Here is a 26287-nt window from a genome sequence, read left to right on the forward strand (position 1 = left end):
GAGAAAAATGTATACTGTATTCGAGTAAATATTATTTATTTTAAGTATGTCAGAAGTTTGTATATCCGTAAATATATCACAAGTTCACCAAAAACATTAAATTTAATTAAATATATTCTGAATTAATTAAATATATTCTAAATTTTAATAAGTGTAGTATTTTAATCGAGAATATTAGTTGGCGTAAAGTAAGTTTGATTTTTCTTTGATACAACTTTACAATATTCTTAAAGAGAAATGTCGATCATAAATTTGACGATCGACATTTAATTCTTCTTTCGAGTACGTAATAATGAGATTTTCTAACACTTGTGATGAGTATATTTTAAGACTATTATCAAGAATATATTCTTTGTTGAAGAAAACTATTACTTGAAAAAAGAAAAATGAACTGAGCAATTGCTTTTCTTGGCAGTAGAGTGATATTTTTCTCTGTGTACTTATATTTAAAAAAAAACTTGGCAATACAAGAACACATCAGGAAGGCAATTGTCGTGCGTTCTTCTCTCTAGACATCCGGGCATCTCTTTATCTTACGCCACATCTTGCAAATATTAGTTGCAACAAAAAAACCGCTAACACCGTTGGACCAAACAGGTTTTCCTTCGTCCTAGCACCCGCTCCGCGGGTGTATTATTAATAAAGCTTTAGTTGCGTACTCGCTCTGATTTATCTCACATTTCATATCACTCGTTAAAATATACATATATTTATATCTATTCAAATAGAAATGTTTTTTAAATATTTTTTTTGCAGAATTTAAATAACACAATTTGCGTATATCGGATTATATTCTTGAAAGTACGCAGAGAAAAATGTATACTGTATTCGAGTAAATATTATTTATTTTAAGTATATCAGAAGTTTGTATATCCGCAAATCAAAATAATATCACAAGTTCACCAAAAACATTAAATTTAATTAAATATATTCTGAATTAATTAAATATATTCTGAATTAATTAAATATATTCTGAATTTTAATAAGTGTAGTATTTTAATCGAGAATATTAGTTGGCGTAAAGCAAGTTTGATTTTTCTTTGATACAACTTTACAATATTCTTGAAGAGAAATGTCGATCGTAAATTTGACGATCGACATTTAATTCTTCAAGAATTAAATGTCGATCGTCAAATTTACGATCGATATTTAATTCTTCTTTCGAGTACGTAATAATGAGATTTTCTAACACTTGTGATGAGTATATTTTAAGACTATTATCAAGAATATATTCTTCGTTGAAGAAAACTATTACTTGAAAAAAGAAAAATGAACTGAGCAATTGCTTTTCTTGGCAGTAGAGTGATATTTTTCTCTGTGTACTTATATTTAAAAAAAAACTTGGCAATACAAGAACACATCAGGAAGGCAATTGTCGTGCGTTCTTCTCTCTAGACATCCGGGCATCTCTTTATCTTACGCCACATCTCGCAAATATTAGTTGCAACAAAAAAAACCGCTAACACCGTTGGACCAAACAGGTTTTCCTTCGTCCTAGCACCCGCTCCGCGGGTCACAGAGCGCGAAGGCATCGCGACGGACGTTGAAGTTAGTGGAGCATACAGCCGTACGTTGTATCCGGCGAAACATCACGAAGCGAACAACCGCGGCCGACAATGAAGCACCAAGGGGGAGGAACAGGTGGTCACGCATCGCTAACTCGCCATGCTTGAGACCGATGGTTTTTTCTCAGAGATGCGCCCGGTCAAGCACCCTCGGTGCGGGAATGCAAATTTACCGAGGTAAAACTGCGCAAAAGAGAGAGAGAGAAAGAAAGGAATGATTTCTAACACTTTTCCCTCGTGAGAAAAACAAGCATATTAGAAGCAAAACAAATTGTTTTCGTCGTAAAAAATCGTAAGAGGAAAGGAATGTGTGTATCTGAGCATCAGCACGCAATTTAAGTTTGTACATATCATTTGTTGCGTTAATATCTTTCGCAGAACTTTGCTGAATATTTTATATAATTATATATATTTTATATAATTATATATATTTTATATAATTATTTTATATAATTTTATAATTTCTTTTTTATATAATTGTTTATGATTGTATATTTTATGTTTATATAAATGATTATATTTTAATGAAGCAATAACAATCGAAATGCAAATCGTATATTCGTCTCGAAACTGAAGTTCCTTTTATAAAGGGAATCTCTTATTTAAACTTACGAGTGTCACGGATAAGAGGAAGAAAATTTAATGTTTCTTGAAGTTACATCGAATGTCGTTAAAAGCGGAACTTCTCGTCGTGGACTTTTCGTACTTTACGAAAGATTACTGGTAGATTTGAAAATCTTTGAATTTTACTATCTAGGACGATGTTTATGAGTTTCGTTATGGCTCTCAAGAAAAATATGCGTTTATAAGGATGCCGCAATGGCATATGAAGAAACATACTCGAGATACGAGTTTCTCCTGTTTTTCCTTGCGAAAATCATATTTCTTTATTAAATAAATGCAGAATGCAGAGTGTTTGCGGATAGAAAAATTGATGAAAATGATTGAAAAACTTGGTCCGTGTCAAACCTTGTGACAATCGATGTTACGTCAGAGTTTCGCGAAATTAAAACACGATCCTTACGCAAATTTACGATCGACATCCACGAGTTTCCGAGAGAAAGTACACGCTGGAAAAATTTACACGGACAAATTACATCCGAGTATTCCTTTATGCAACGATGAATCCTTAACTAGCCGCGAGTCACTAGTAGTTCTGTTAGCATGTAAATGAAGGAAGTTGAGCAACGCGAATCCGCAGACTCATGTATGTGTATACACCTGGGAGACATTGCATCTGGAAGAACAGGAAGACGAGACGGGAAGTAGTTTATACGTTAGATCGTCGAGAAATGTGTTTCAGCGATGACGATAGATCAGTTCAACGCCGATATACATAGCTCTTGGCATTTTCGCTGCTTTTCGCAACATATCGTGCAGCTGAGAGAAAGTACAGCGTTTTTCTCCGTCGCTCTTTTCACCTATGGAAACCTCCACATCTAAGCCGAAGGGTTTAACCTTCGTTCGCGATTTAATCTTATATGCATGTACATATATTGCATATAAAACCTGAGGCAAATATTAAATCCTGCGTTATGTATCTTAATAATTAAATTTCCATTTTCTAAATTAAGAAATAAATAGATAAATATAATAATAAATAAAAATCGCGTTAATTATATCGAAGAAATTCCCTGTATCTGAATCATTTTTCTGAGCGTATTTTTTCTAGTTTTTTTACCATTTTATGAATGTATAAAAAATATAAAAACAATTTGAAATTTAAAAACACAACTTATATGTATATTTATTACATCAACAGATTTATTCAATTTGAAAAAAATATTGCGATAGATGCGTTTTGTGCGATACGGAGAATAAATCGCTACCGTGATTCATACAGCTCGGCATTTAAAAGAATTATAGCAAACTTTCTACTACCTCCCGATACGTTTCACGTTCCGGAGAAACGTGAATAGCGTGGCCCAATTCGCGACGAAAAAAGATTTTTCGTGACGAAAAACGGAAAAGCGCTTCAATCAACGGAGACAAAGGATGCAAGATCGGCGCTGGAAAATGCATCCTTTATGTATCCCGCTTTTTGCCCAGGGACTGCTACTGAACCATCATCCATTGTACGCTTACGACGGGCTAATCTAGCAGCAACGTAAGCCGAAAGAGTGACGGTATTCATCATAATGCAATTAATAGAAAACAAAAGTTGCTACTATTTATAATTTAAAATAGTTTTAATTTAAAGTTTAAAAAATTTTTTTAATTTAGTAATATTGATTGATATCAGTACTTTTTGCACACAAGTCATTATCTCGTTGCATTATTTATTGCTTTAAATATACATATACTGCTTTTTTCATTATATATATTATTATAACAAGATTTTTATTACATGAAATGAAATAAAAATCTTGTTATAATAATTTTGTTATAATAATTTATCTTGTTATAAATTATATGAAATATTATCATTCCCTTTAAGCCACAATCATGACAATTCATTCATTTAACAATTTTTCAACAATATGTAATCGATATTTCTTAGATACAAAAATATCATAAATAATTTTTCTGAAAACAAATATATTTGCTGGATTTTTAAAGCTAATAGTCTGATTTTACAATTCCCTATGTACAACACAAAATATGAACAGATATCCATTTACCGATATTCAAACGCGCATATATAACAGGGTTCGTTGGGTTACAATAATCGTACAAACTCAACGTTCGATATTTGATCTATTTGGGTCACGATAAACAGTAGGATCCGAAGGTCCAGACAAACATCCAGAATTAGCATTTGACAAAACCGATACCCCTATTTTCCAATACACACAGAAATATTCGATATACGAGTGATTATGTACGAAATTATTGCACGAAGAGAGAAACTGCGAAGAGAGAACCTCGTGCTCCTCGGGGCGACAGCCTAACTTGTACTAATCTAATTGACGAGCCTTGAGGTCGACCTCCTTTGGTACCGCTGCTGCGGCTGAACGATGATCCCTGCAGGCTACATCGTAGATAGGATGATGTAGCGTACGAATCTCATACATACACGTATGTTGCGTTCGCATGACTAAGAGCGCAAAGTACGTGTCGTACTTTGATGTCGTTCGCATTTGATGATGTGATCCTTTCATGCGTTAATTAATTGCGCGGAAACTTTCGAAATTCTTCATTAACCTCATCTCTCATGCGCGTCAAATTTATTCTCTATATTTACGTGTACTTTATAGAATATTTATCTCATATTATCTCGTTTATTTTACAAAATATAAAGTGTAGAATATTGGTTTTTTCCCCTGCATAAGAGCGACACGATTTTCTTTTTCCACATTTTCTTCTACGCAATATAATTTTCTTTGAGAGAGGAACACGACAGCGGTTTTTGTTAGTTTTTCTTTTTTTAAATTTCAATCTCCTCTACGTCCTTTTACAACGTTCTTTTCGGTCTTAAACGATAATAATTTATGCTAGTCTGTATATTTAGCTATTTATTAAAGAACACAAGGAAATTTTTCCGTTAAACTGTTATTTTTGTAAAAGCAAGTATAAAAGAAAGAAATCTAAAGTTGAAGCTTCCGAAGTAAACATCATATTCAAGATACGTAAAGTGATTTAAATAATGATAAAAGCAACCAAATTTCACATTTCTGCTGATTAGTTAAACGATATAATTAATTTGATCGGAATGTAATTACATTACAGACACACGCTTGTCTGCTCTAGCTAAGATAATGCGTGCTGACGCATCATGCAACTATTTTCCCATGCAACGTGCGTACGGTGTAATTAAAGACATATAATTAAGACATGCATTTTCTCGAGACGCGTAAGATGCGATACGCTAGTTAATTGCACGCATCGTTAATTGCTCGAGTAGACAGATTCTATCATGAAACATCGGGTCTCGTATATATTACGCCTTCATTCATGCAGTGATATTACAACTTTCAGCACCGTTTTACGATGCGTCGCTTATGTGAAATATTCTTGACACACCCGCCACAAAGTTACCTATGAGATTTAATGAATGCTTTGGACACACTTTCCCAGGTGCTTCGCTCCTGAATTAATAAGGAAATGCGGTACAAGCTCTCTCACCACACGAGGTACCCTGAAACAAGATAAAATGGAATATGGTTTCATGAGGCAAAGATATAGCCCAGTTTATTAGAGCAATTTTCGCTCGTTGAACGAAATAATGATATATTTTACACGATTCACAGTGGATAATAAAATAAGTAGAAGCAAAATTTTTATATACATTTTACGCAGTTTTCTTACAATTTTAAATTAACACGACATAACATTGCAGGTTACGATGTAAAATAGAATTCTAGATAAAGAAAGGATTTTACATAAAATATTTATTTTAAAATATTTGATAAAGTAATCGAGACTTTTCAAGTATATTTAAATTAAAGATTTTTTCGTTTTCTTGATTATTAATCATTTTATCGTATAAATTGTTGACCAACTTCTTTACAGCTTTAATATAATCTCACAGATTTGTACGATTAATTCGATGTAATATTAATTTTCTTTTAGTAATTTCTTTTATAATTGATGCGTACTCCTTCAATATATTTGCAGAGAACAGAGATATATAATAGAGATATATAATTGTACTTTCTACGATTACTTTCTACAATTAAAGTCAGATATGTGTTCAATACCTGCATACTGTTACAACGAATGCGTTCGTGCAGCAAACGAGGCGTTGAATAGCGGAATATATCTCAACCTATATATTATAAAAATTAGATAATTACAATTTTAGATTTTAGCGCAATATTTTATTATCGATTAAATATCCAAATTTTATTATTGTGAAATTTTTTCGATAAATATACTTGCCTCTCTTACATTGCATAAATTGTATATAATTTATATTGTATAATTAATACGTTATGTGGATAACATATATTGTACACATATATTGTATATAAACTTATTTTTCAACTTCTATTACTTCTTTCACGAGAAATTGAATTTGAATTGATATTTAACTGTTTGAACGTAAACCCAGAAGAATATTGAAAGATCTATATCCTTGACCGAAATACTATATCTTCATACAACATCGTTGCAAACGCGAGATGAAAACTTTTAATAAAGCTTGCGCGCTGCATTGCGGTCTGGAGTTTTATGTTGTACTCCCTAAGGTAAGCAGACTCGTAAACGAGGTCATCCTTACAATGTTGAAAATTGCGCCTGATTATACAGCGAATTGTATCCATTTCCAAGCTCTTGATCGACATCTTTCTCTTGAATTTTAATCAACAGCGCATACATCATGCGCATACTGATACTACTTTATAACATTCCATTTCACAAAATAAAATATCTATATAAGAATATTTTTTATTATAATTAATAGAATCTTTTTTATTATAATTTTGATTGCGTGTATCATTGCTAAGAATTTTTAAATATGTTTCTCATAATTTTATATCTTAATAAAACTATTTTTATAAATGTAATAGCTATATATGTATAAAAAGCAAATATCATTATCAATCTTTGCCCAAAAATATTATTACAATTTATGGTTTTATAAATATATAAAATTTTGGAAAATTTTGTTTATGTTCAATCTTATACACACACATATTGCATTCAACGATTTACATCATGAGAGTAATATTTGACAATTGCAAGAAAATATATAATTATAATGTTTTGAATAAATATACTCCTGATCAAAATTAACGCATAATTTTTTTTCACTTTTTCTTTAAAATTTTTTTCTAAATTTTAAAAATTTAAATATCAGCTTTTAAAGAAAAAGTGAAAAAAAATTATGCGTTAATTTTGCCCAGGAGCATATTTATAACGTCCGTTATATTATACATATATTTCTATTTATATGGAACGAATAATACGCAAATGCAATGTAAAATAATATTGCAATAATATTTGTTGCAGAACGAGCGAGGAGGTCTGACAGCCAGAGATGACTCGCGGAAGAACGTCTATCTTCATATTGGGATGCATAGGTGAGTTTTAGTCGTCAAAAGACGCCATTTCCTTCCGCAAACCTTCTCCTTTATTTTTCATGAATGCGCAAGAGAAATACAGGTCGCATCCGGAGTAACGTATATTATTCCGGAAAAAAGAAGCAGAGTACTAAGCGAATTATGCGCGCAATTTTTTATTTCGTGTCGTATTGCGCGGGCGCATTACGGCGGCATTTTGCCGTCGTCAAAGAGAATGGACGAGCATCTCTCGGCTGCATCCTGTTGCATTGTGAACTCGTGATGTAAAGCCTGCCAATCGAGGTGACTGCACCAAGTACTGTTAGCTTTACTGCAGCGTGCCCGCCTGCAAGTTAACTGTAACTCGCAGCTTAACAACAAAATCTGCTAACCCGGCTTGTGCTATCGCACAATCCATCGGTTCGTCCTCCTTTCATTAATAGCAAATGTTGCCGATAAACATGTCTCGATCTAAATTTAATCCTTCAAATATATCGACTAGTCTAGAGAAATCTAAAATAAACATCCACAGATATAGAATAAAAATCCCTCACATATTTATTTATATGAAAAAAATATTGACTTATCTTTCTAAAAGAATCTTCGTGAGTTTTAGTCGATGAATTAAGTTTGATGATGAAAGAAACGTCATAAATTTAAGTTAATTAGCTAGAATATTTGTGAGATAAGAATGTCTTAGCAGTTGCTGACGCAACAAATAATAATGTGAGCAATTATTTTAATGCCTCCAAGTAATTAAATGTGAATATAAGTATTTGTCAACTGTGTGAGTCAAAGAATTTAAATAACATATATTATTCTTTTTAAATATATTGTTCTTTTTTTACTGCATTATAATAATGAAAATGTTGCATTATAATAATGGAAAGATCAACAATCATATACGCATACGTGTCATTTTATAGACATTAAAACCTAGTTAACTAACTTCTCACTTAGATATATCATTGAGCAAGACTCGTTGTAATTATATAGACAAGAATGTGAAAAGTTCTCAGTAATTATGTTAAAAGTGTTGTGTGTGTAAAATGGAAGAGTTAGGAAACATCTACTATTAAAAAACTTAACAAATAAGTTCGTAATTAATTAATTAAATTTCTGCTTTAACTTTATTACACGCTTTTATGTGAAAGAGGCCGCAAATATATCAAATTATTTTATTTTTGTTTCTTTAATATAATTTTTCTGCGATATACAGTAGAATGTAAAAAATGGAAAGACAAAGATTTTAAATATAAAAAATGCGAGTCTAAAAAATAACAAATAAAATGGAGATTTACCTGTGCGAAACAATACAGTTTTTATAGAAAATCGATATTTCGCTGTAAATCCTTAACGCCCGTCTTTAATCGCAAACGCAAATGCATCGAAAGTATCGAAGTCAGGTGGAAAATTCTCGCTTTGCGCTTTAATAAAACAAATATTTATCTCGACGCTCTCCTTCGAAGAATAGTCATCGTATCGACGTAGATCAGCAAAAGACGAGGACACGTTGGAAGCCTGAATAATTCCGAGGTCTACTTAATATTCAAACGCATCCTTGCCACTCGAGCTTTCAATTTCTCGTAAAATTGTATCGTAGGGACCCGTGTGAATAACTACGAAAGAACCCACCGGCAATTCCACGGACAACCGGTTTTTCGATCCATTAAACGCCTCATCTACGCTCGTCACATTTTTATTTGCACGTCTCGCTCGAAACCAGTTGTCGTTGTTGTTGACTTCTGTTTTCGTGCGTCAGCGAACGCGCTTATTGCGGGGGTCATTACCATAAAACACCATTTTGTGTTGTCAAATGTATCATTAAGAATTACGCGAGGTAAGGAAAGATAGACAAGCGTCGGAGGCAATTTGTTAATGGAATTTTCCTGTAAATATTTTCAAAGTATAAATGTTTTGTAAAGTTCTAATATAATTATATAATCGTGATAAAGTAAAATAATTAATATAATATACTCCCCTGGACGAAAAAAACGCATAATTTTTTTTTCACTTTTTCTTTAAAAGTTAATATTTAAATTTTAAAGAAAAAGTGAAGAAAAAATTATGCGTTAATTTTGTCCAGGAGTATAGATATACAATTAGAGTAAAAAAATGATTACAAATTTAAAGTAATCGTTTTTTTAATTGGGAAATTAAAGCGAAACGAAATATAATTTTTATATTAAAATAACTATGTTATTCAGGAACCTTTCTGCTGCTCTTTGGCAATGTGGTCGCGGAAGTTACGGAAGCGTCCGCTGTGTCAGAGAAATCTGATCTCTCCCAAAAAGCATCGACTCCCCAAGAAGCCACGACGATCTTAACAAGAACCTCTTCGATCTACCAGAATCAATCGATCGCGGAAAACGATGGACGTAATATCAATTTGGCGAATCGAAAAACTGAGGAAGCTGGGCCACATGACAACGGTAACGATGTGAGTAAGGACATAGAAAAAAGCAATGTGTCGCGCAATTCGATAAAATCAAACGACGAGTCCGAGGATTCGTCATCGTCAGATGGGAACAAAAAGTCGAGATATGAAGAAGTCGCCGCTGATAGCTCCGGGAAGAGCACCAGCACGAAAGTTATCTCTGAAGATGCTCTTAAGCTCTCCAGCACGAACGAACTGATTGTAACGACCACGAAGTTGGCTTTCAACGATTCAAAGCAAGATAGTAAGGAGAACTCTGAGAACGTCACACTTCAAGAATTTTCAAATCATAAAGGAATACCCGATGCAACCATCTCTCCAAGCACGGAAGGAAAAATTATCGACGAGAAATTAAGCACGAATCTTACGAAAACTTCGGAAGAGAAAAGAAATGTAACTGCAAATAAACAAGAAATAACAACTGTTAAATCTACTGGAGAAGATCTCTCCTCGATGTATTTAAAATCAACCGAAGGTATCAGATTCGACGAAAAAAAGGATAAAGTTATAAAGTCTGACAAAGAGATTGTTTCGAAAGATGAATCGAGGAAGAACAAAGATATAATCTCGGCTGATTTGAAGATAGAGGATCATGAACTAGATAGTCATGATCGAGAATTGACTACGATAAGCGATATTCAGTATAAAGATTTTTCAGGATCCAAAAAAAATGCGAACGATTTAGGGACAACGGCATCCGAGGTACTTGATTTGGAAAAAATCGATGAAAAGGAACACGAAGAAGCCGTATCACTAATTAACGATACGGACGTTAATTACAATCATGTTTACAAAACTTTATCAGAGAAGGACCTTAAAGCCAGCTCAGACAATCATTCCATCGACGCTACTGAATCGCGCGGCAAAAATGGTCTGAAAGAAGAGGTAGAAGTCGTTAAAAATGTGAGTCGTCAACCGACATTGAGGATCGTATCCACAAACGATACCGCACAAAACGATTCGCACTTTAATGGATTGGACAATCAGGAAGCAGCCGTTTATATCAAGAGAGAAGAAGAGACTGGCGCTGGAAATGAAAACCACCACGAACAAAACTCCCCCGCTATCAATACGACCATCGAGAGTACAGATGGTACGGAAGAACGGAAATTGATAGGGAAACCTGAGAGTCAAGTAAAATTATCCGAAACAACGACTCAGAGCATCCAACTTACAGGGCATGTTTCATTCATTGGTGAAACCGTTTCTAGTCCTGTTCCACAGGGTCGAACTATTGGTTTTTCCAGAGTTAACGAATTCTCCAGCATAGAAGTAAAATCTACAGACCCGACAAAAATCGACGAAACAGTCGAAGTATCATCGGTCACTCAGAGTTTGCATAATAGTTCCAGCACGGAAAGAATAGATCAGAAACCCTATCCTTACCTGAAATCCAGTAGAGAATCGTTACAGATGACAACAGAAGTAAATTTGAAATTGGAAAATGAAGGCGTTACCGAGGAAACATCGGCTTATGAAAACACGATTGGGAGAGGTGAATCCGAAAAGAAGTTTGTCGTCACGGAACCTTCGGTTGTGATCGAAAATAGCATTCTTCAGCAACAGAAACTGGATAAGAAAAATATTAACAAGTCTGCAAATTCCACGGAAACTCTGTCCTCAGTGACAGTGATTCCAATTGTTTCAGCGATTGTTGGACCAACGAACGAAACTTTTTCAGAAGGATTTAACAACAGTATAAGTAAAGACGAGAAGGTGACAAGTTCGGGACCAAACGACAATGATGTGTCAGATGTAAAAGAGAAAGCGACTGCAATTAGAGGCGAGGGTTATGATGTAACCGGAAACGGAATAACGGAAGTTAGCTTGACTCCGGACAGCAAAGAAGTGAAGACACATTCCGGCGAAACGACGGAGTCATCAACTTTGGGTTCCACGAAAATGTCGAATACATCAAAAACGATTCCTCTGAACACAGATATTCAGATGGAACCGGAGGAAGCTATGATGATACGGTCAACCTTCGTCGTTACCGAATCCACAATGGTTCCTTTAGATAAAGACGTCGCGACAGAAGTGAACAAGTCTACATCTTCGATGGCATCAGAAGTGGAGATTAGCACAACAGTCGTCACGACGGTTCCTGAAAATTTCACAGAATCGACAACGAAGGCAAACATTACCTTCCTTCCTCCGCAGTCTTCCTCGAACGTTAATCAAACCACCGAATCTACCACGTTAAACCCCGACGAGTTACGAATTCCGACGACTACGCCCGTCGAACTCGAATTCGTTAGTCTTACGGAGCCAGTTTCTTTGGCGAATAACACAATCGAGAGAAGCCTCGAAGGACGGACCTTTGAAGAACATACAATGCCTTCGAATACCACGACGATTCAAGATTTATCCAATAATTCGACGGATGAGACGATCACCACGACGAAGTCTGAAGAATCCTCTGAACTGCCGATGACCACCGAAGATACGTCAACGACGGATCAAGTATCAATCGTCCAGAGTAACAACGAAACTGTCAAAGCCAGAGATTCTCCAGTTACTCCAGTTACTCAGAGCGCTTTTGAGGACCAAGGCAATCGCACGGAGTCTACGAAGTACCCCGAAATTACTGTAAGCGTTATCGATCTCATGAGCGCCACCGCAGGCGCTGATATCGCAGGAACCTCCGGCGTTACCGAGGATCCTTCAGAGTCCAAGGACTCAAGTTTCGACACGAACGTCACTGAAACGTCGGCTCCAGGCGCAGTGGAACTTCCATCGAATTCAGGTGTCACGACGAACGCCACGAAGGGCCCTTCAATTCTGTTTGCCGCCAGCACCGTGGAAACAAGAGGCAGAGTTCCCTGGAGTACATCTTCCACGGAAAACGTGCCTGACGAAGAGACGACGGAAAATATCCAGATCCTATCGTCGGACGAGATCACGTCGCTGGTTAAAATTGTCATCGAGGGTACTCTGCGCGAAGTCTGTCCTCGCCTGCCGGACTTGAGGCAGGCGCTCGCGGATCTTCTCACAAAAGGCATGGACTTAACGAAGTAAGTGTTTCGAGGAATTTCTCTTATTCCAAGCATCGCGATTTTTCTTTTCAAATCTATTATTAAATAATCCTTATACCGCGTAATTGAATGTGTATTTACTTATGATTTATAGGATACCTTGATTATTAAAAATTTTAATTTGCATCATATTTAGATATCGATGATTTGAATCGAATGTCCGCGTAATCGATAATTTGTTATCGTCATTTGTTAATGATAGATAAATCTCTCTTTTGCTTATATAAATAATATATGCATTATAATGCCAGTATTATTTTATAAATGTAAACATCTGGCAATCAATTAAAGCAATGATAAATTGTACATTCAAAATTACAAATTTACATTTCAAATTTATAAAGAATATGGAAATTGATTTTAATAAAATGACACATATTTTTGCAGATAAACAATGTTATTTTATTTATATCAAAGCTGAAAATTTTAAATGAAATATTATATTTAAAATTTATTATTATATTTAAAAGAAATAAAATATTATATTTAAATATTATATTTAAAAAATATAAAAATATATAAAAAATATATTTAATAAATATTATATTTAAATATTATATTTAAAAAAAATTATATCTGAAAAAATGAAAAGTTCAACCAATATATTTAACATTTGTTACATATGCAATATTTCGTTTTGCAGACCTGTATTGGCGAAGCAAATCATCATTCATCAAAATCCTTGTTCCGAGCTGGCAAATTCGTCTGTAATACCCATAGAGAGTTCCCTAACTTCGATTCTGGTTTACGTCGTTGATGAGAATGGCAAATTTGACGCGGCCATGACGAAGATTCTACCAAGTTTATACAAGGTGTCGCCCTTCCCAATGAGAGTAAGTTGAAAACGGCGGAGGACGAGCGCGGATTAGAAGATGCACAGTAACTGTGTTAATCCCATCGAACATCAGCGAAAGTCTATTATAACTTTTATGCTCGTTAAAATTTAACATTCCCGTTAATCAAGCGAGAGAATCTTTCATCAACTCGGGAGTAATTCTCGGTCATCGTTCAATATGTTTCTCTACGAAGCGCTCCTTCTCTGTTACATCATGATTGATCGATGTTGCGTCATGTATAAAAGTTATGGAAATCATATTTAGTCGGACATAATGTATAATCGATGGAGCTGCTTTATTAAATTTCCTCAGATCATTGATTCCTTTCAGATACACAAGTTTCTTCTGGTACCGGAAGCGGATTCCGGAAACGCAATAGCTGTCGTCGTAGTCTCTTCTGTGGCCTTCATTTGTCTCGTGCTTCTAGCCGGACTCTTGGTAAGAGCATTTCACTCATTCATTTTTAAAAGCCTCGAAAATAGAGATATCTATTGTATTGTTAACTTTCCACGAATATATTGATTGACGTTTCTATCGAATTGACGTGACGATCGAATTATTATCTTTCATAAAATAAGGATACTTCATACTTTACATTTGCATGTAACGTAGAAAAGAGCGATTCAATTTTTGATTGACATTTCTGCGAGGCATAATTGCGAGAGAAATCTCGAAAGCTTAAATCGTTGGTATATGGGCGACTTTCTCTGTCTCATCTTAGAATTCTGAATGTGAATGCATGCGTGTTTTTTGTGCCGTGTTTACGCGTCACGTAGCATGTTACCGAAGGATCGAAATAGGAAATACTAATGTTTCAAGATACAGCTGCGCAGGTCCGCGAAAATCTATGCTCGTTGACGTAGCCTGCTGCGTCGCGCTTACATGGCGATAAATCTCTATTCGCGAGATTACATGTCGATGTCTCCGTCCACCTGTCCATAATTTTCTTTTAACGTACGTAATAATTTATGTTAATATGTCTATGTGTGTATTGTCTGGAAGGTGAAAGATAATGTTCTTTTCTTCGTCACGCGAATGATATGATAGTACTCGATGCATGCATAATGTTTTACACGAGAGACTGTTTTTTTTTTCTATTTTTACGAGATAATTGCGGCTTATTATACAATTTTTTTCGTTTTTTTTTATCACGTTTATGTTGACACCTCATTTCTATTTATATTGTATATATACACCATTTACATTGAATCCAAGTTAATCATTTCACGAGAAAGCAAAAAACTTATATAAATTGTATTCCTGTAATTGATATTTTATTTACGTAAACACTGGGAGAACTTTACGGATTTTTGCAAAAATTGATCGCGAAAAATAACACTTGTAATACACGCTTGCTCGTGTTACATACACTTTACACTGCTACAGCATATTTTTATACTTTAATGACATCATTTTTCATTATTATTTCTGTGATAACGTTACCGCGAGATCAACCGCTTTGCGTAACATTTTCATCAGTAATATTAATACAGTGCTCGCATAGCGTATAACAATTAATTTTAATGAACGTGTAATATAGTCATAGAACGTCGAGCAGAATCTAAACTAACGAAACTTAACGAATCAATTAATAAGGAAGCGAAAGAAAATTACTACGTCGTGCCAGGCAATCTAACGGTATCGTTTCATTTTCAAAACTGTATATTCTCGTTGTTGGAAAAACAATCTTTCGTAATGAATCGACCAGCTAATTTCGTTTAAGCTAGTAATTTAGCGTAAAAAAAATTTGTTACACTAAAAATGAAAAATATGTAGGGAATTATATATTTTTTTTACAAATTTATATTTATAACAATCGAATCGATGCGATATCTGGAATATTAGAAATAAAAATTCTCGTTGTTGGAAAAACAATCTTTCGTAATGAATCAACTAGCTAACTTCGTTAAGTAATTTAGCGTTAAAAAAATTTGTTACACTAAAAATAAAAAATATATAAGGAATTATATTTTTTTACAAATTCATATTTATAACAATGGAATCGATCTGGAATAGAAATTAGAAATAAAAATATGCAAAATAAAATGATGATTTCCAATAACGACAAAGAATATTGTAATTCGCGATTTATTACGAAGAGAACTCTTTGAATGCGGGATCGTACAAGAGGGGATTACCGTGAAACATAAAATATATTTATGGCATCGTGATAATACATAATTAACGATAAAAGGATTGGCTGACATGACTTTTTTCCAGAAGGAATAAAATGTTGTTCGCGCATGTGGTTATCCAGCCTTGAATGACTGATTAGATTGGCCAGTAATCGACGTTCCACGCTTCATCAGCGCTACTACGTCGTGTCGTTTCTTACGAGCGTGTTTGTTTTGCATGCGAATGACGATGTTGAAATAGTCCTCCCCCACCTGTCATGTATTTCACGAAACTTATTATTTCGCTGACCGTCAGATTTTCACCGTTTCTCTTCAGATATGACATAATTGATAATACCGATGGTGTCAATCGTAACAAGCATGATTTACAGCTACAATTGTGATCAATTGTTACAATTGATCACAACGACATTATGATTTGCACTTGTCTATGCATAAATCATATTATTTTTTCTTCTATAGTTAATAAAAAATATACGAATTATATGCAAGATCGCTTATTCAATTGTTACAATTGATCACAACGACATTATGATTTGCACTTGTCTATACACAAATCATATTATTTTTTCTTCTATAAATTAATAAGAAAAATACGAATTACATACAAGATCGCTTATTTAAAATGATTGATTCTTTTATGATTTAATTATATTTTATAAGAGATTGAATATCAAATAAGTAAGTATAAATTACAATTAGAATAAAAAAGAAAGACATAGATATATCTTGTACAATATATTCATTAAATTCGAGGATTAATAAAAATTCGCGACACACTTTTATCGTTTGTTTAAATATATTTTGCACGCTGGCGCAAATTTCAGTTTTCGGCTCAATGCATGGCCACTAAGTTGACCGCCATCGCGTTTCGAGATATCGTGAGTATTCGTAGAATTCGGTTAGAACTATTACGGAGAAGTACGAAGTTGCGAGCGCAGTAAAATTGCTAGATGGGCTTCAAGCATTCGTTTAGCTGGAATGTAACGATCGCTAATCTTAACTGTAATCATTTCCAGTTCATAATGAGAAAGAGGCAAACGAGGTTCAACTACGGAGAACGGTGTCGACCGGTATCCTTGGACGCTTACAGTCTCGACAGCGTTTCGGCGTACAACAGTGTAAGACGCAAGGGTGCGGTAAGATCCTCCAAGAGAAGCTACGGCAACCCGACCTTCGAGGATTCGGTGAGTTTGAGAAAAAATTCACGACAACTTTTTGCATCGTGCCATTCATAGGAATACAATTCTATATTTATTGATTATAATATGCTATGGGGTTTGTCAGAGATATTTTTTAGAGATTATTTAAAGATATTTCTATGGAATATTTATTTCTATGGAATATATTTGATTAAAAAATATACAAAAGATATGTCAATTTTTTATTTAAAAAATATACTGATATATGATAAAGAAAAAAATTGATAGAATATATTTTATTATATTAATCGAATATAATATACATATATACATATTTTTTTTAAACAGATAATTTTTTTTAATGCATGATTACATATTTTTCATTAAACTACAATATTAATTTTCTTTTTTATAGCTATTACGTGTTACGAAAGTATAGATCTATATAAGACGCTTTCAGGTAAAAGAATTGTTAAGGAATAATATACTGCTCATATCTAAATAGCTATATAATAGAAATATTTACTGATAGATTCGATTATCTTATAGAGGAGATTAAGATAACTAATTCTAGTTTCTGTCACAGTAAATTATCATTAGTTTTCCATTGCCAAGACATGATTGCTTGATTTGAATTTCTGCCAACATTATTGAATTCGTAACAGATTCTGCGCAAATTCTATCTGCTAGCAAACTTTAAACTCTGTCCTCAACAAACATAGCTAGATTTACATGTAGTTAATATTCATACTATAAAATGATATGTATCGATAAATTATTATCTTGAAATCATTAATTTATCGACACACCCCTCCTTTCAAAGGTCCTTCTGCGGCAAAATTCCAATATCGCTCTAAAATCGCGGAGGACCCCTGAAAGATTCATTAATTTAATGGCATATAATAATAATTACATCTGTCTTTTAATTATGCAAAAAATTATTTAGCATAGAAAGTGTTTATAATTTTTATTAATATTATTTTATTAATATTTATTAACATTATAAGTACAAAGTTATATATAAAATACAATAATTATGATACATATATTTTGATTATCAATATCTAAAATAATTCTGTCTAAAATTATTCTAAAATTATTCTGGCTTTAAATTTGTGATCGCAGATTTATCACAATTTATTAAAGTTGCCTCACAATTTTTGTTATACGTATTTTTCCATTCAATTAAATTTTAATTGAATGGAAACACAAAATGAACTCTAAATATTTTTCTACAGAATAAAATGAATTGTAAATATTTTTCATGATCGATATCGAGTGATCTCTCCTCGTAGCGTTTGATCAAGGAAGCGTGGCTACGTTTTTTCCTCTTTGGAAAGAGGAGCGAGCAAAGTCTCTACAAAAGATATCTCCTTATTTCAGAGCGCCATTCCCTCTCATCCCCTGAACTTCGCCGGGCTTTCATCTTTCTGTAACGACGTTAATGCAATCAACGAGGAGTTCGCGGGTATACCCCAAGTTTCAGGAAAGATAGACGAGTTGCCCCCGGGAGCGGAAGTGAAGAATAGATACGCGAACGTGATACCACTTCCGGAGACGAGGGTGCAGTTACAGAAGCTAAACAATGATGCCTCGACTGAGTACATCAACGCCAGTTACGTGCGGGTAAGATCTCTTGATTGAAACTGATTTTCCGAGTATGCTCCAGAGTCGAGATTTTTCTTCTACTTTCCTCAATTTTCAGTCTAACATCTACTTTAAACAATCTCAAATTACTTTTTCTTAAACTAATCGATTAATTTTTTACCAAAAGCCCTTCCTTTAAATCTCTAAATAAAAAATTATTATACTGTCTATATTTGAGACACAGAAAATTAAAAGTTTAATTCCTATATAAATTAAATCTATCGACATCTCTTTGAATCCGTAAATATGAAAAAATGGAGATTGAAAATAGAAGCGAAACTCCAACTCGACAAAGTCCCATCGCGCGGTTCATAAAAAAATCCTCTTGCCGTTGCGCACACGGCTGTTAAAGATTTCATTTGTGAATTTCCGTTATTTTCACGTAACGTGAGTTAATTTTTTAATCGACAGCGACAGCGACGGCAAGCGAGAGATAAAACACGTTTTTATAAAACACGCGCGCCAGAAGAGAACTTTATACGTAATTATTTTTTCGATGTCATTAATAGCATTTGTACGCGAGATTGGATTATGTCAGCCACGATACAGTGAATGCCAACATGTTAAAAACTAGCAAAGTGTTTTTGCGCAGCGCGTGGGAAAGGAATGTTGCGTAACACGTCGCGCCGGGAAAGTGAGTGCATTGTATCGCGTGTAAACTACTGGGAACCCAGACGCGGAAGCGTCAGGAATTGTTCGCGAAATAACTAGTTCGCCTTTTAATCGCAACAGTTCTATAAAACGGGGTCAAAGAGGCACAAAGGTTAATCGTTTGCATATGTTAGAATGCATTTGTTCGGGAATGTGTGTGCCGTTCGTGCATTTTAAGGGAATCAGAAATCTCTGAACAGCGAAAAGATAACAAGTGTATTTAGAAGTAGGTTTTGCGAGAGATTAAAAAAATGAAATTTTTTTAACATGTTTATTAATCTCTTTCATTATTGAAAATAATACATATATTAGTGAAAATATATAATATATACAACAAATTAAAAAATAATGACAATATACACAAAGAAATTTTTTCAAATTAAGTAATAAATTGCGACACAATTTTGTACAAAATTATGAATGATGTTTCGTTTAAAGTGACATTAATATCGCTAAACTTCAGAATAATTTAAAATAAGATACTAAACTTAATATGCTAAACTTTAGAATAATTTAAAATAATTTACATTAGTGCCTAAAAATAAAAAATAAACAAATTTAAAAATTTTTTAATTATAATATGTAAAAGACTATTCTTTTTAGGTCTTTTGTTTTATTTTTTTATTTTTTATTTTTATTTTTGTTTTTTATTTTTTATTTTTTCAATAATGTTTTATCTTTATTTCAAAGTTTTCAGAGAATCAATGAAAGAGAGTATTACGATTACATAATTCATAAAATTGCATAAGGCATAAAATGCGAACAATAGCAATCTGTAACAATCAGTAGTAATCAGAATAAATACCTGTATTTGGAATTTCATTCGGAGTTGCATAAATAGTGAAGAGATATTGCGAATGCGTTACATGTATATATATTGTCTCGTAACGCAGTTTATATAATAATTATCGAATACATTCGCAAACACACAGCAATTGTTGTAACTTTGATTTAATGGAGAGATAATAAATATTTTCATTTCCAAAAGAAATACAGAAATTCGAAAAATAAATTCAAAATATATATAAAAAAACGTATTTTCTTTTTAATGTGTCTAACGTTCCAAAGCTAAACAATAAGCTCGCTTATATTGCGTCGACGATATTTTTTTAAGATTCTCTTCCTCACGTGAAACTCGACGGAAATAGACGAGACTTCCATTAGGAACAAATTGACTGATCGATAAATACATTTATCGGAATCGCTACCACCCGTGGTTGCTTCATATCGCGGGTACAATCGACCCGGTATTCGCAATGCTTCCACTTTGTATATGCACGTAACGTGTATTGTGTACGTAATTACGCAGCGTGAGCACCAAATGGAATGCCGTCTGACGTGCAATTAATTTCGCTCGACATTTAATAAGATTGTGTAATACCTCTCCCGAAAACACGATTGCGCATCTAAATGAAACATGTCGCGAGCGACTCGACAATTATCCGTAAACAGATGAAAAGTAGAAGATGCGTTAAGATAAATTATGCCAGGGAAATTGAAATAAGATACAGATTCACATTCTTAGAGAGCTTATTAATTAAGACACGAAGGAGAGAGCAAAAATACACGAATGCGTGCGTGCATTTCACACGATTGAATTAATTGCGATAGTAATTAATAATAAATATTAGTCTCTAAAAGCGTCAAGCTAAAAAATGCAAATTGAATTGCATTATTTATTTATTTTCAGATTTAATACGCACAAATTTTTATTGGGCATTTTTATGAGTAATCTAGTGTATATTAATAATATGAGTAAAATTAAATGAATCAATTGAAATTAATAAATTAGTGAATCCACTTTCTATCTCCAAACATGGTGTACAAAATGAGCGTTTATTTCAAGATTAGAAAGTGTCCGAGATATCTGTAAATTTCAATGTGGAATGCGAATTAAAGACGCATCGGTGTTTCAGGGACCTAAAAACGCCACAAAGTATTATATCGCGTGCCAAGCGCCAATAGAGTCGACGGTTACCGACTTTTGGCGAATGATCTGGGAGCAGCAGTGCAAGGTAATCATCATGTTGACTGATCTCATTGAGAACGGAGTGGAAAAATGTACGGAATACATTCCACCGTCAGAGGTGACCGACTGTCACCGACTTTACGGTGACTACCAAGTTACCCTAAAGAAGCGGGAAACCAAAGAGAAATATGCCATCTCCACGCTTCACCTAAAGGTAAAAATTTATTCTTAACTGTACGAATAGAACTATTGTTTGAAGCTCGATCATTCTTTGATGTGTCTCGATAATACCAATAAAATCGATATCGCCTTAATTATTTCATATTCAATTGATTAAATATCATAGATAGCATTTTTCGAGAAAAGTTTAGGATATAATATCGTAAGAGATTTATATATAAATGATAGTAATCCAAGTAACTTTAATGGTAACATGGCTGCAAATATTCAACGGCTACTTTTATAAAGAAATTAATGAAATTGCAGAATCTGGAGAACAATACGTTCCGAGAGGTATTTCATATTTGGTACCTATGGCCAGTGAGTGGCGTCCAATCTGACGGCGCAGGCCTAATAGCGGTACTCCTCGAAGCGAGAGCACTCCAGCGTGGCGGCCCCGGACCCATCGTGGTCCATTGCAGTCCCGGTACGGGACGTACCGGCACGCTAATAGCCCTCGACCTAGGAATTAGACAATACGAGATTACGAGGACCGTGGATGTTCCGAGGGTCGTTTACACCATCAGGAGAGATCGTGCCGGTGCAGTTCAAACCAAGGAGCAATACGCTTTTATATACAAGGTGATTGTTCATGTTCGAGTCTATTTACAATAGCTCCAACTTAGAATGCAAATAGAGATGTAAAAAACCATTTTTTCCGTTTTTTGTTAAAATCTTTTAGAAAACAAACAATGAAGAAACATTTTACATTTTTTCTTAATTGAAAATAAATCATTTAGGTTTTTTTTATTATTTTGTTTAATATAATATTATTTTTCTTCATATTTTTTTGTTAATATAATAAAAAAATAAAATTCTTATATTTTTAATTTATCTTTTCTCGAAAATAATTTTAACAAATTAATGAAACTTTTGCGGCAAATTACATCAAACATGATGTGTTTTAAATAATTCTCAATTAGATGCATAAGAAACATTTTCATTATGCATTCAATCATCCTAATTATGTTGTGTTTGGTATATTTTAATGGCAAAAATCTCATTAATTTATTAAATTTACTCTCGAAAAAGATTAATTTTAAATTATAAGAACTTCAGTTTCTTTTATTATATTAAAATAGTGATCAAAGTACATTTTTAAAAATTACAAGTTATGTGTCTATATAATAAATTCAATCAAGATTAATTTGTTTTTAGAGAGTTTATTAAAAGTAGAGTAATTACGTATAACCAATTATACGTAATTATATATAACGTAATTACGTAATTATATATAACCAATTGAAGTTTAATTTACATTTATAATAATGATGATTAGTTCTATCTAAAAAATAATTAAAAAATTAACTTGTAATATAGTCAAAATATAAAGATAATGAATATCTGGAAAAAAACAAAATTTTGAAAAAAAAACTTGCTTTTTTCCACAAAAAATCATATTTTATAAAAAAAAATTATTTTTTTTCCATTTACATCTCTAAAATTAGAAATTTTTTAAAATAAAAATCATAAAGTTATTGTTTTTAAAAATTGTTCCTCTTAAAAATAAGTATAAAAAATATTATTTAATACTCCATTTTATAAAAATATATAATAAAAAAGAAAAGAAAAATGTTTCTATTAAAAAAATTGGATAGATTATATATCTAATTGGATAAAAAATTCTGTACAGGAATTTTATAGAAAGAAAAATATAATCACCTCTACTATTATACCTTTGAAAAATTGACATAAGCGCAAAAATGATGTTAATTAAAAACTCTGAATAATCGATAGGTGCACAGTTTACTTAAAATTAAGTATTCTCTCGTTACCTTTAGCATATATACATTAGTTGCCAGAAAATGAGTTAATCTATATGTATGACTACAGAATTCTCATTACGTTGTCGCGCTGTAATCTGAAATAGAATTTTCTTTTTCAAAGGCACTAAATCTGTACGCGACAAAACTCGCCGGCGGCGTGCTGGAATCAACGTGAAATATACACGAGGATACCCGTGAAACTGGATTTCAGTTAAAATGTCTCATTAGCGGGTAATGTGTGCACATATGCGAAGTCGAAAGGTTCTACTGTGTGAAAAAACTCGCGCTAGTTAAAGAAAATGCACGAATTTACCGCTAATTGAAATAAGTATCAAGATATGCCAAATGTCGCCTAATTTAAGGTCAAAGACATCCTAAGGTCAGAGACATCTCGAAGGCTCTCGAGAAAGGAAGAAAAGAGGACTTTGTCAAATGCGCGTAAGCTATAAAACGAAATAGTGACGACATATATAGAATATATAAAACAGGGTGGATGTGTATTTTATTAGAATACTGACTGTTATGTGTGTAGCGACAAACTGAACTTACGAAGAGCTAAATGTTACGAATAAATTAAAGTAGCGAAGTGAAATTAATTTGTGATATGTATGGATTACTTGTAAGTTTATTAACATCAGTGGAATTCGCGTTTCATTGATTTTGTCGAAAATTCCGCAAATTTTAGGAACATTCAAAAATATCTCTGTTTTTGTCAACAAACAGAGATTTTTATAGTCATTCGTGTGAATTTATGTGAAGTAATATAAATGTATTTAGTATTGAACTTGTGGATTGTATACGTTTTATCAAACTATTGTAAAAACAAAGAATCTTTGATTTGACTATTCAATGTTCAAAGAGAAACCTTTTTCAGGTTTCTTAAGTAATGGCTATATTTTTTGGATATTCCTAAGACGATGATAAAGTTTTATGTTAATATTAAAATTGTATGTGATTCACAATGTTTGTGGAATATTGAAAACCAAAAACTAAAGGAAAAATAAGTTTGATTGAAACTTTAATATTGAGATTAATTATTTTTCTTATTTTCTAATAATAGTTACGATCAAACATATTGATAGAAAATTTGGAAATATTTTAAAATAATACAAGCGCGAAAAATCGTGCGCGTATATATATGACATGATTGCTTATATAATAATCATTCTCGATAACACAACAATTATTTCTTACCATAATAATATTCAGACATCGCAAGCGCTGATTTGATTTTGATTTTCGTTATACGAATAGATATGTTTTGTTATTATTGTTATTATTGTTGTTAATGTACAGAGTATGTTTCAATTCGTGATTTGTATGTATGTATATGTTGCTCTCTATAATTGTAAATATGTAGAGTGTCAACGATTATTTCGACAATTGTGTTAATTGATCTACTTGAGAGATTTTATTTATACATATAAATAATCGTTAATCACATTAATTTTTAGGCCAAGAAATACCAGTGTTTTTTTGTAAGCCTAATTGTACGGACTGGAAACAAATGTCCGTCCACAAGTGCAATGTACCAAGTGTGTATTTAAAGTAGTTAGTACATAATTATACATTAGTCACTATATCTTTATAAGAGAAGTCCTTTACTTGGATTATGATCCTTCGTAGTAATTGAAGTAAACAGTAGAATCGATTTTGATGTGTTTTCTGAATATAAGTAAATTATTAAGCAACGAATTTTGATGATCTATGAATTTTATTTATCGATTTGTTCTATTAATTAGATTTATTTATATTAATTTTACGTAAAAGATGCTGAAAATTCTTTATAAAGACAGTTATAATTTTATTATACAAATATTTGATTTATTAGATGGGTATCCTTTATGGATATCTTTTATGGATAGCGTATTTAGGTCTATACGTATCCATATCGTACGTTTTTTCAATCACTGATCAATCATGATCAATCACTGTGTATGTCTTCAAAAGGAACACGATGATACAATTTTTTAATATTATAAGAACACACATCACAGATAATGTCTAGCATGATGGAATGTCGAATGTCAAATTTACAGAGGTGTATTTTATGTCTTTTACATTAAATGACGAATTATGTATGAATAATATAATGATAATTATAGCGGAATAATAATAGCTATTATTGTTAATTATGTTTATGACGGCTGTATCTATGATGTTATATGCAACTGCAATTTTAACGATGTCAAAGTAGAAAATAGTAAATAGTTCCAATATAACATTGATGGGTTTTTAGAATTATAGAAATATGAAAAAAAAATTATAGCTAACATCATGTTATATCTAAAATCAAAGGACATATTACAAAAGGATCTTAAAAGTAATATTTATTATCTTATAGCCGATCTTTGAGAATATACATATCTTGGACCACGATTATATATACATAAAATATATATAATAATAAATATAATATTATGTAGAAAAAATGTCAGAATTATATCAATTTTGTGTATAAGAGAAATATTTACCAAGCTAAGTCAAAAACTTTGGAAGCTATATAAGCTTATGTCTTCGAATATATACAAAATATAATCAATCGATAAATTTGTTATATATGTTGGTTTAATTCTTACATCTTAATAATAAAATGTCTAACTAGGAAACGTTTTATTTTATACATGTATACACACGCGTACACACATATACATATATATATAAAAATACATGAATATATAAAGTCTTGAGATTTTCACGTACGTATATAATGCAAACTTCTGAAAAATATTATACAGATCATTTTATGAAGTTTATAAAAGAGTTTTTTGATGAAAGCGACAACTTTTTAAGTGAATAAATTTAATCTGTTGTATGATTGTGATTTAACAGTGAAAATGTATAAGAAAATATTATTATTATTATGATTTTTCATTTAGATTTAATACAAACTTTACGAAAGTTACAAACATTAAGTAATCAAGTAGTAGATTCAAATTATAA

At 32.5% G+C, this 26287-nt stretch overlaps 1 protein-coding gene across 2 annotated transcripts in view; it reads left to right on the forward strand.

Annotated features, from left to right (window-relative positions):
* LOC145969687 (uncharacterized) overlaps window positions 1-25901 on the forward strand; it is a 49354-nt gene extending 23453 nt beyond the window's left edge. Inside the window, exons 2-10 of one of the 2 annotated variants that reach the window (XM_083095842.1) lie at window positions 7449-7528; window positions 9715-12958; window positions 13623-13812; window positions 14146-14253; window positions 16970-17137; window positions 18476-18718; window positions 21307-21573; window positions 21846-22160; window positions 23466-25901. In XM_083095842.1, the coding sequence (XP_082951968.1) occupies window positions 7486-7528; window positions 9715-12958; window positions 13623-13812; window positions 14146-14253; window positions 16970-17137; window positions 18476-18718; window positions 21307-21573; window positions 21846-22160; window positions 23466-23519 (4632 nt within the window). In that variant the 5' untranslated portion in view covers window positions 7449-7485 and the 3' untranslated portion in view covers window positions 23520-25901. The remainder of the gene's footprint in view (window positions 1-7448; window positions 7529-9714; window positions 12959-13622; window positions 13813-14145; window positions 14254-16969; window positions 17138-18475; window positions 18719-21306; window positions 21574-21845; window positions 22161-23465) is intronic. The other variant, XM_083095841.1, reaches the window with a different exon arrangement.
* Window positions 25902-26287: the final 386 nt, after the last annotated feature.

This window comes from Camponotus vicinus, unplaced genomic scaffold, assembly GCF_025532165.1.
Source record: "Camponotus vicinus isolate PSW18456_S1 unplaced genomic scaffold, iyCamVici1.0 SCAF_4, whole genome shotgun sequence".
In the NCBI taxonomy this organism is placed as follows: domain Eukaryota; kingdom Metazoa; phylum Arthropoda; class Insecta; order Hymenoptera; family Formicidae; genus Camponotus; species Camponotus vicinus.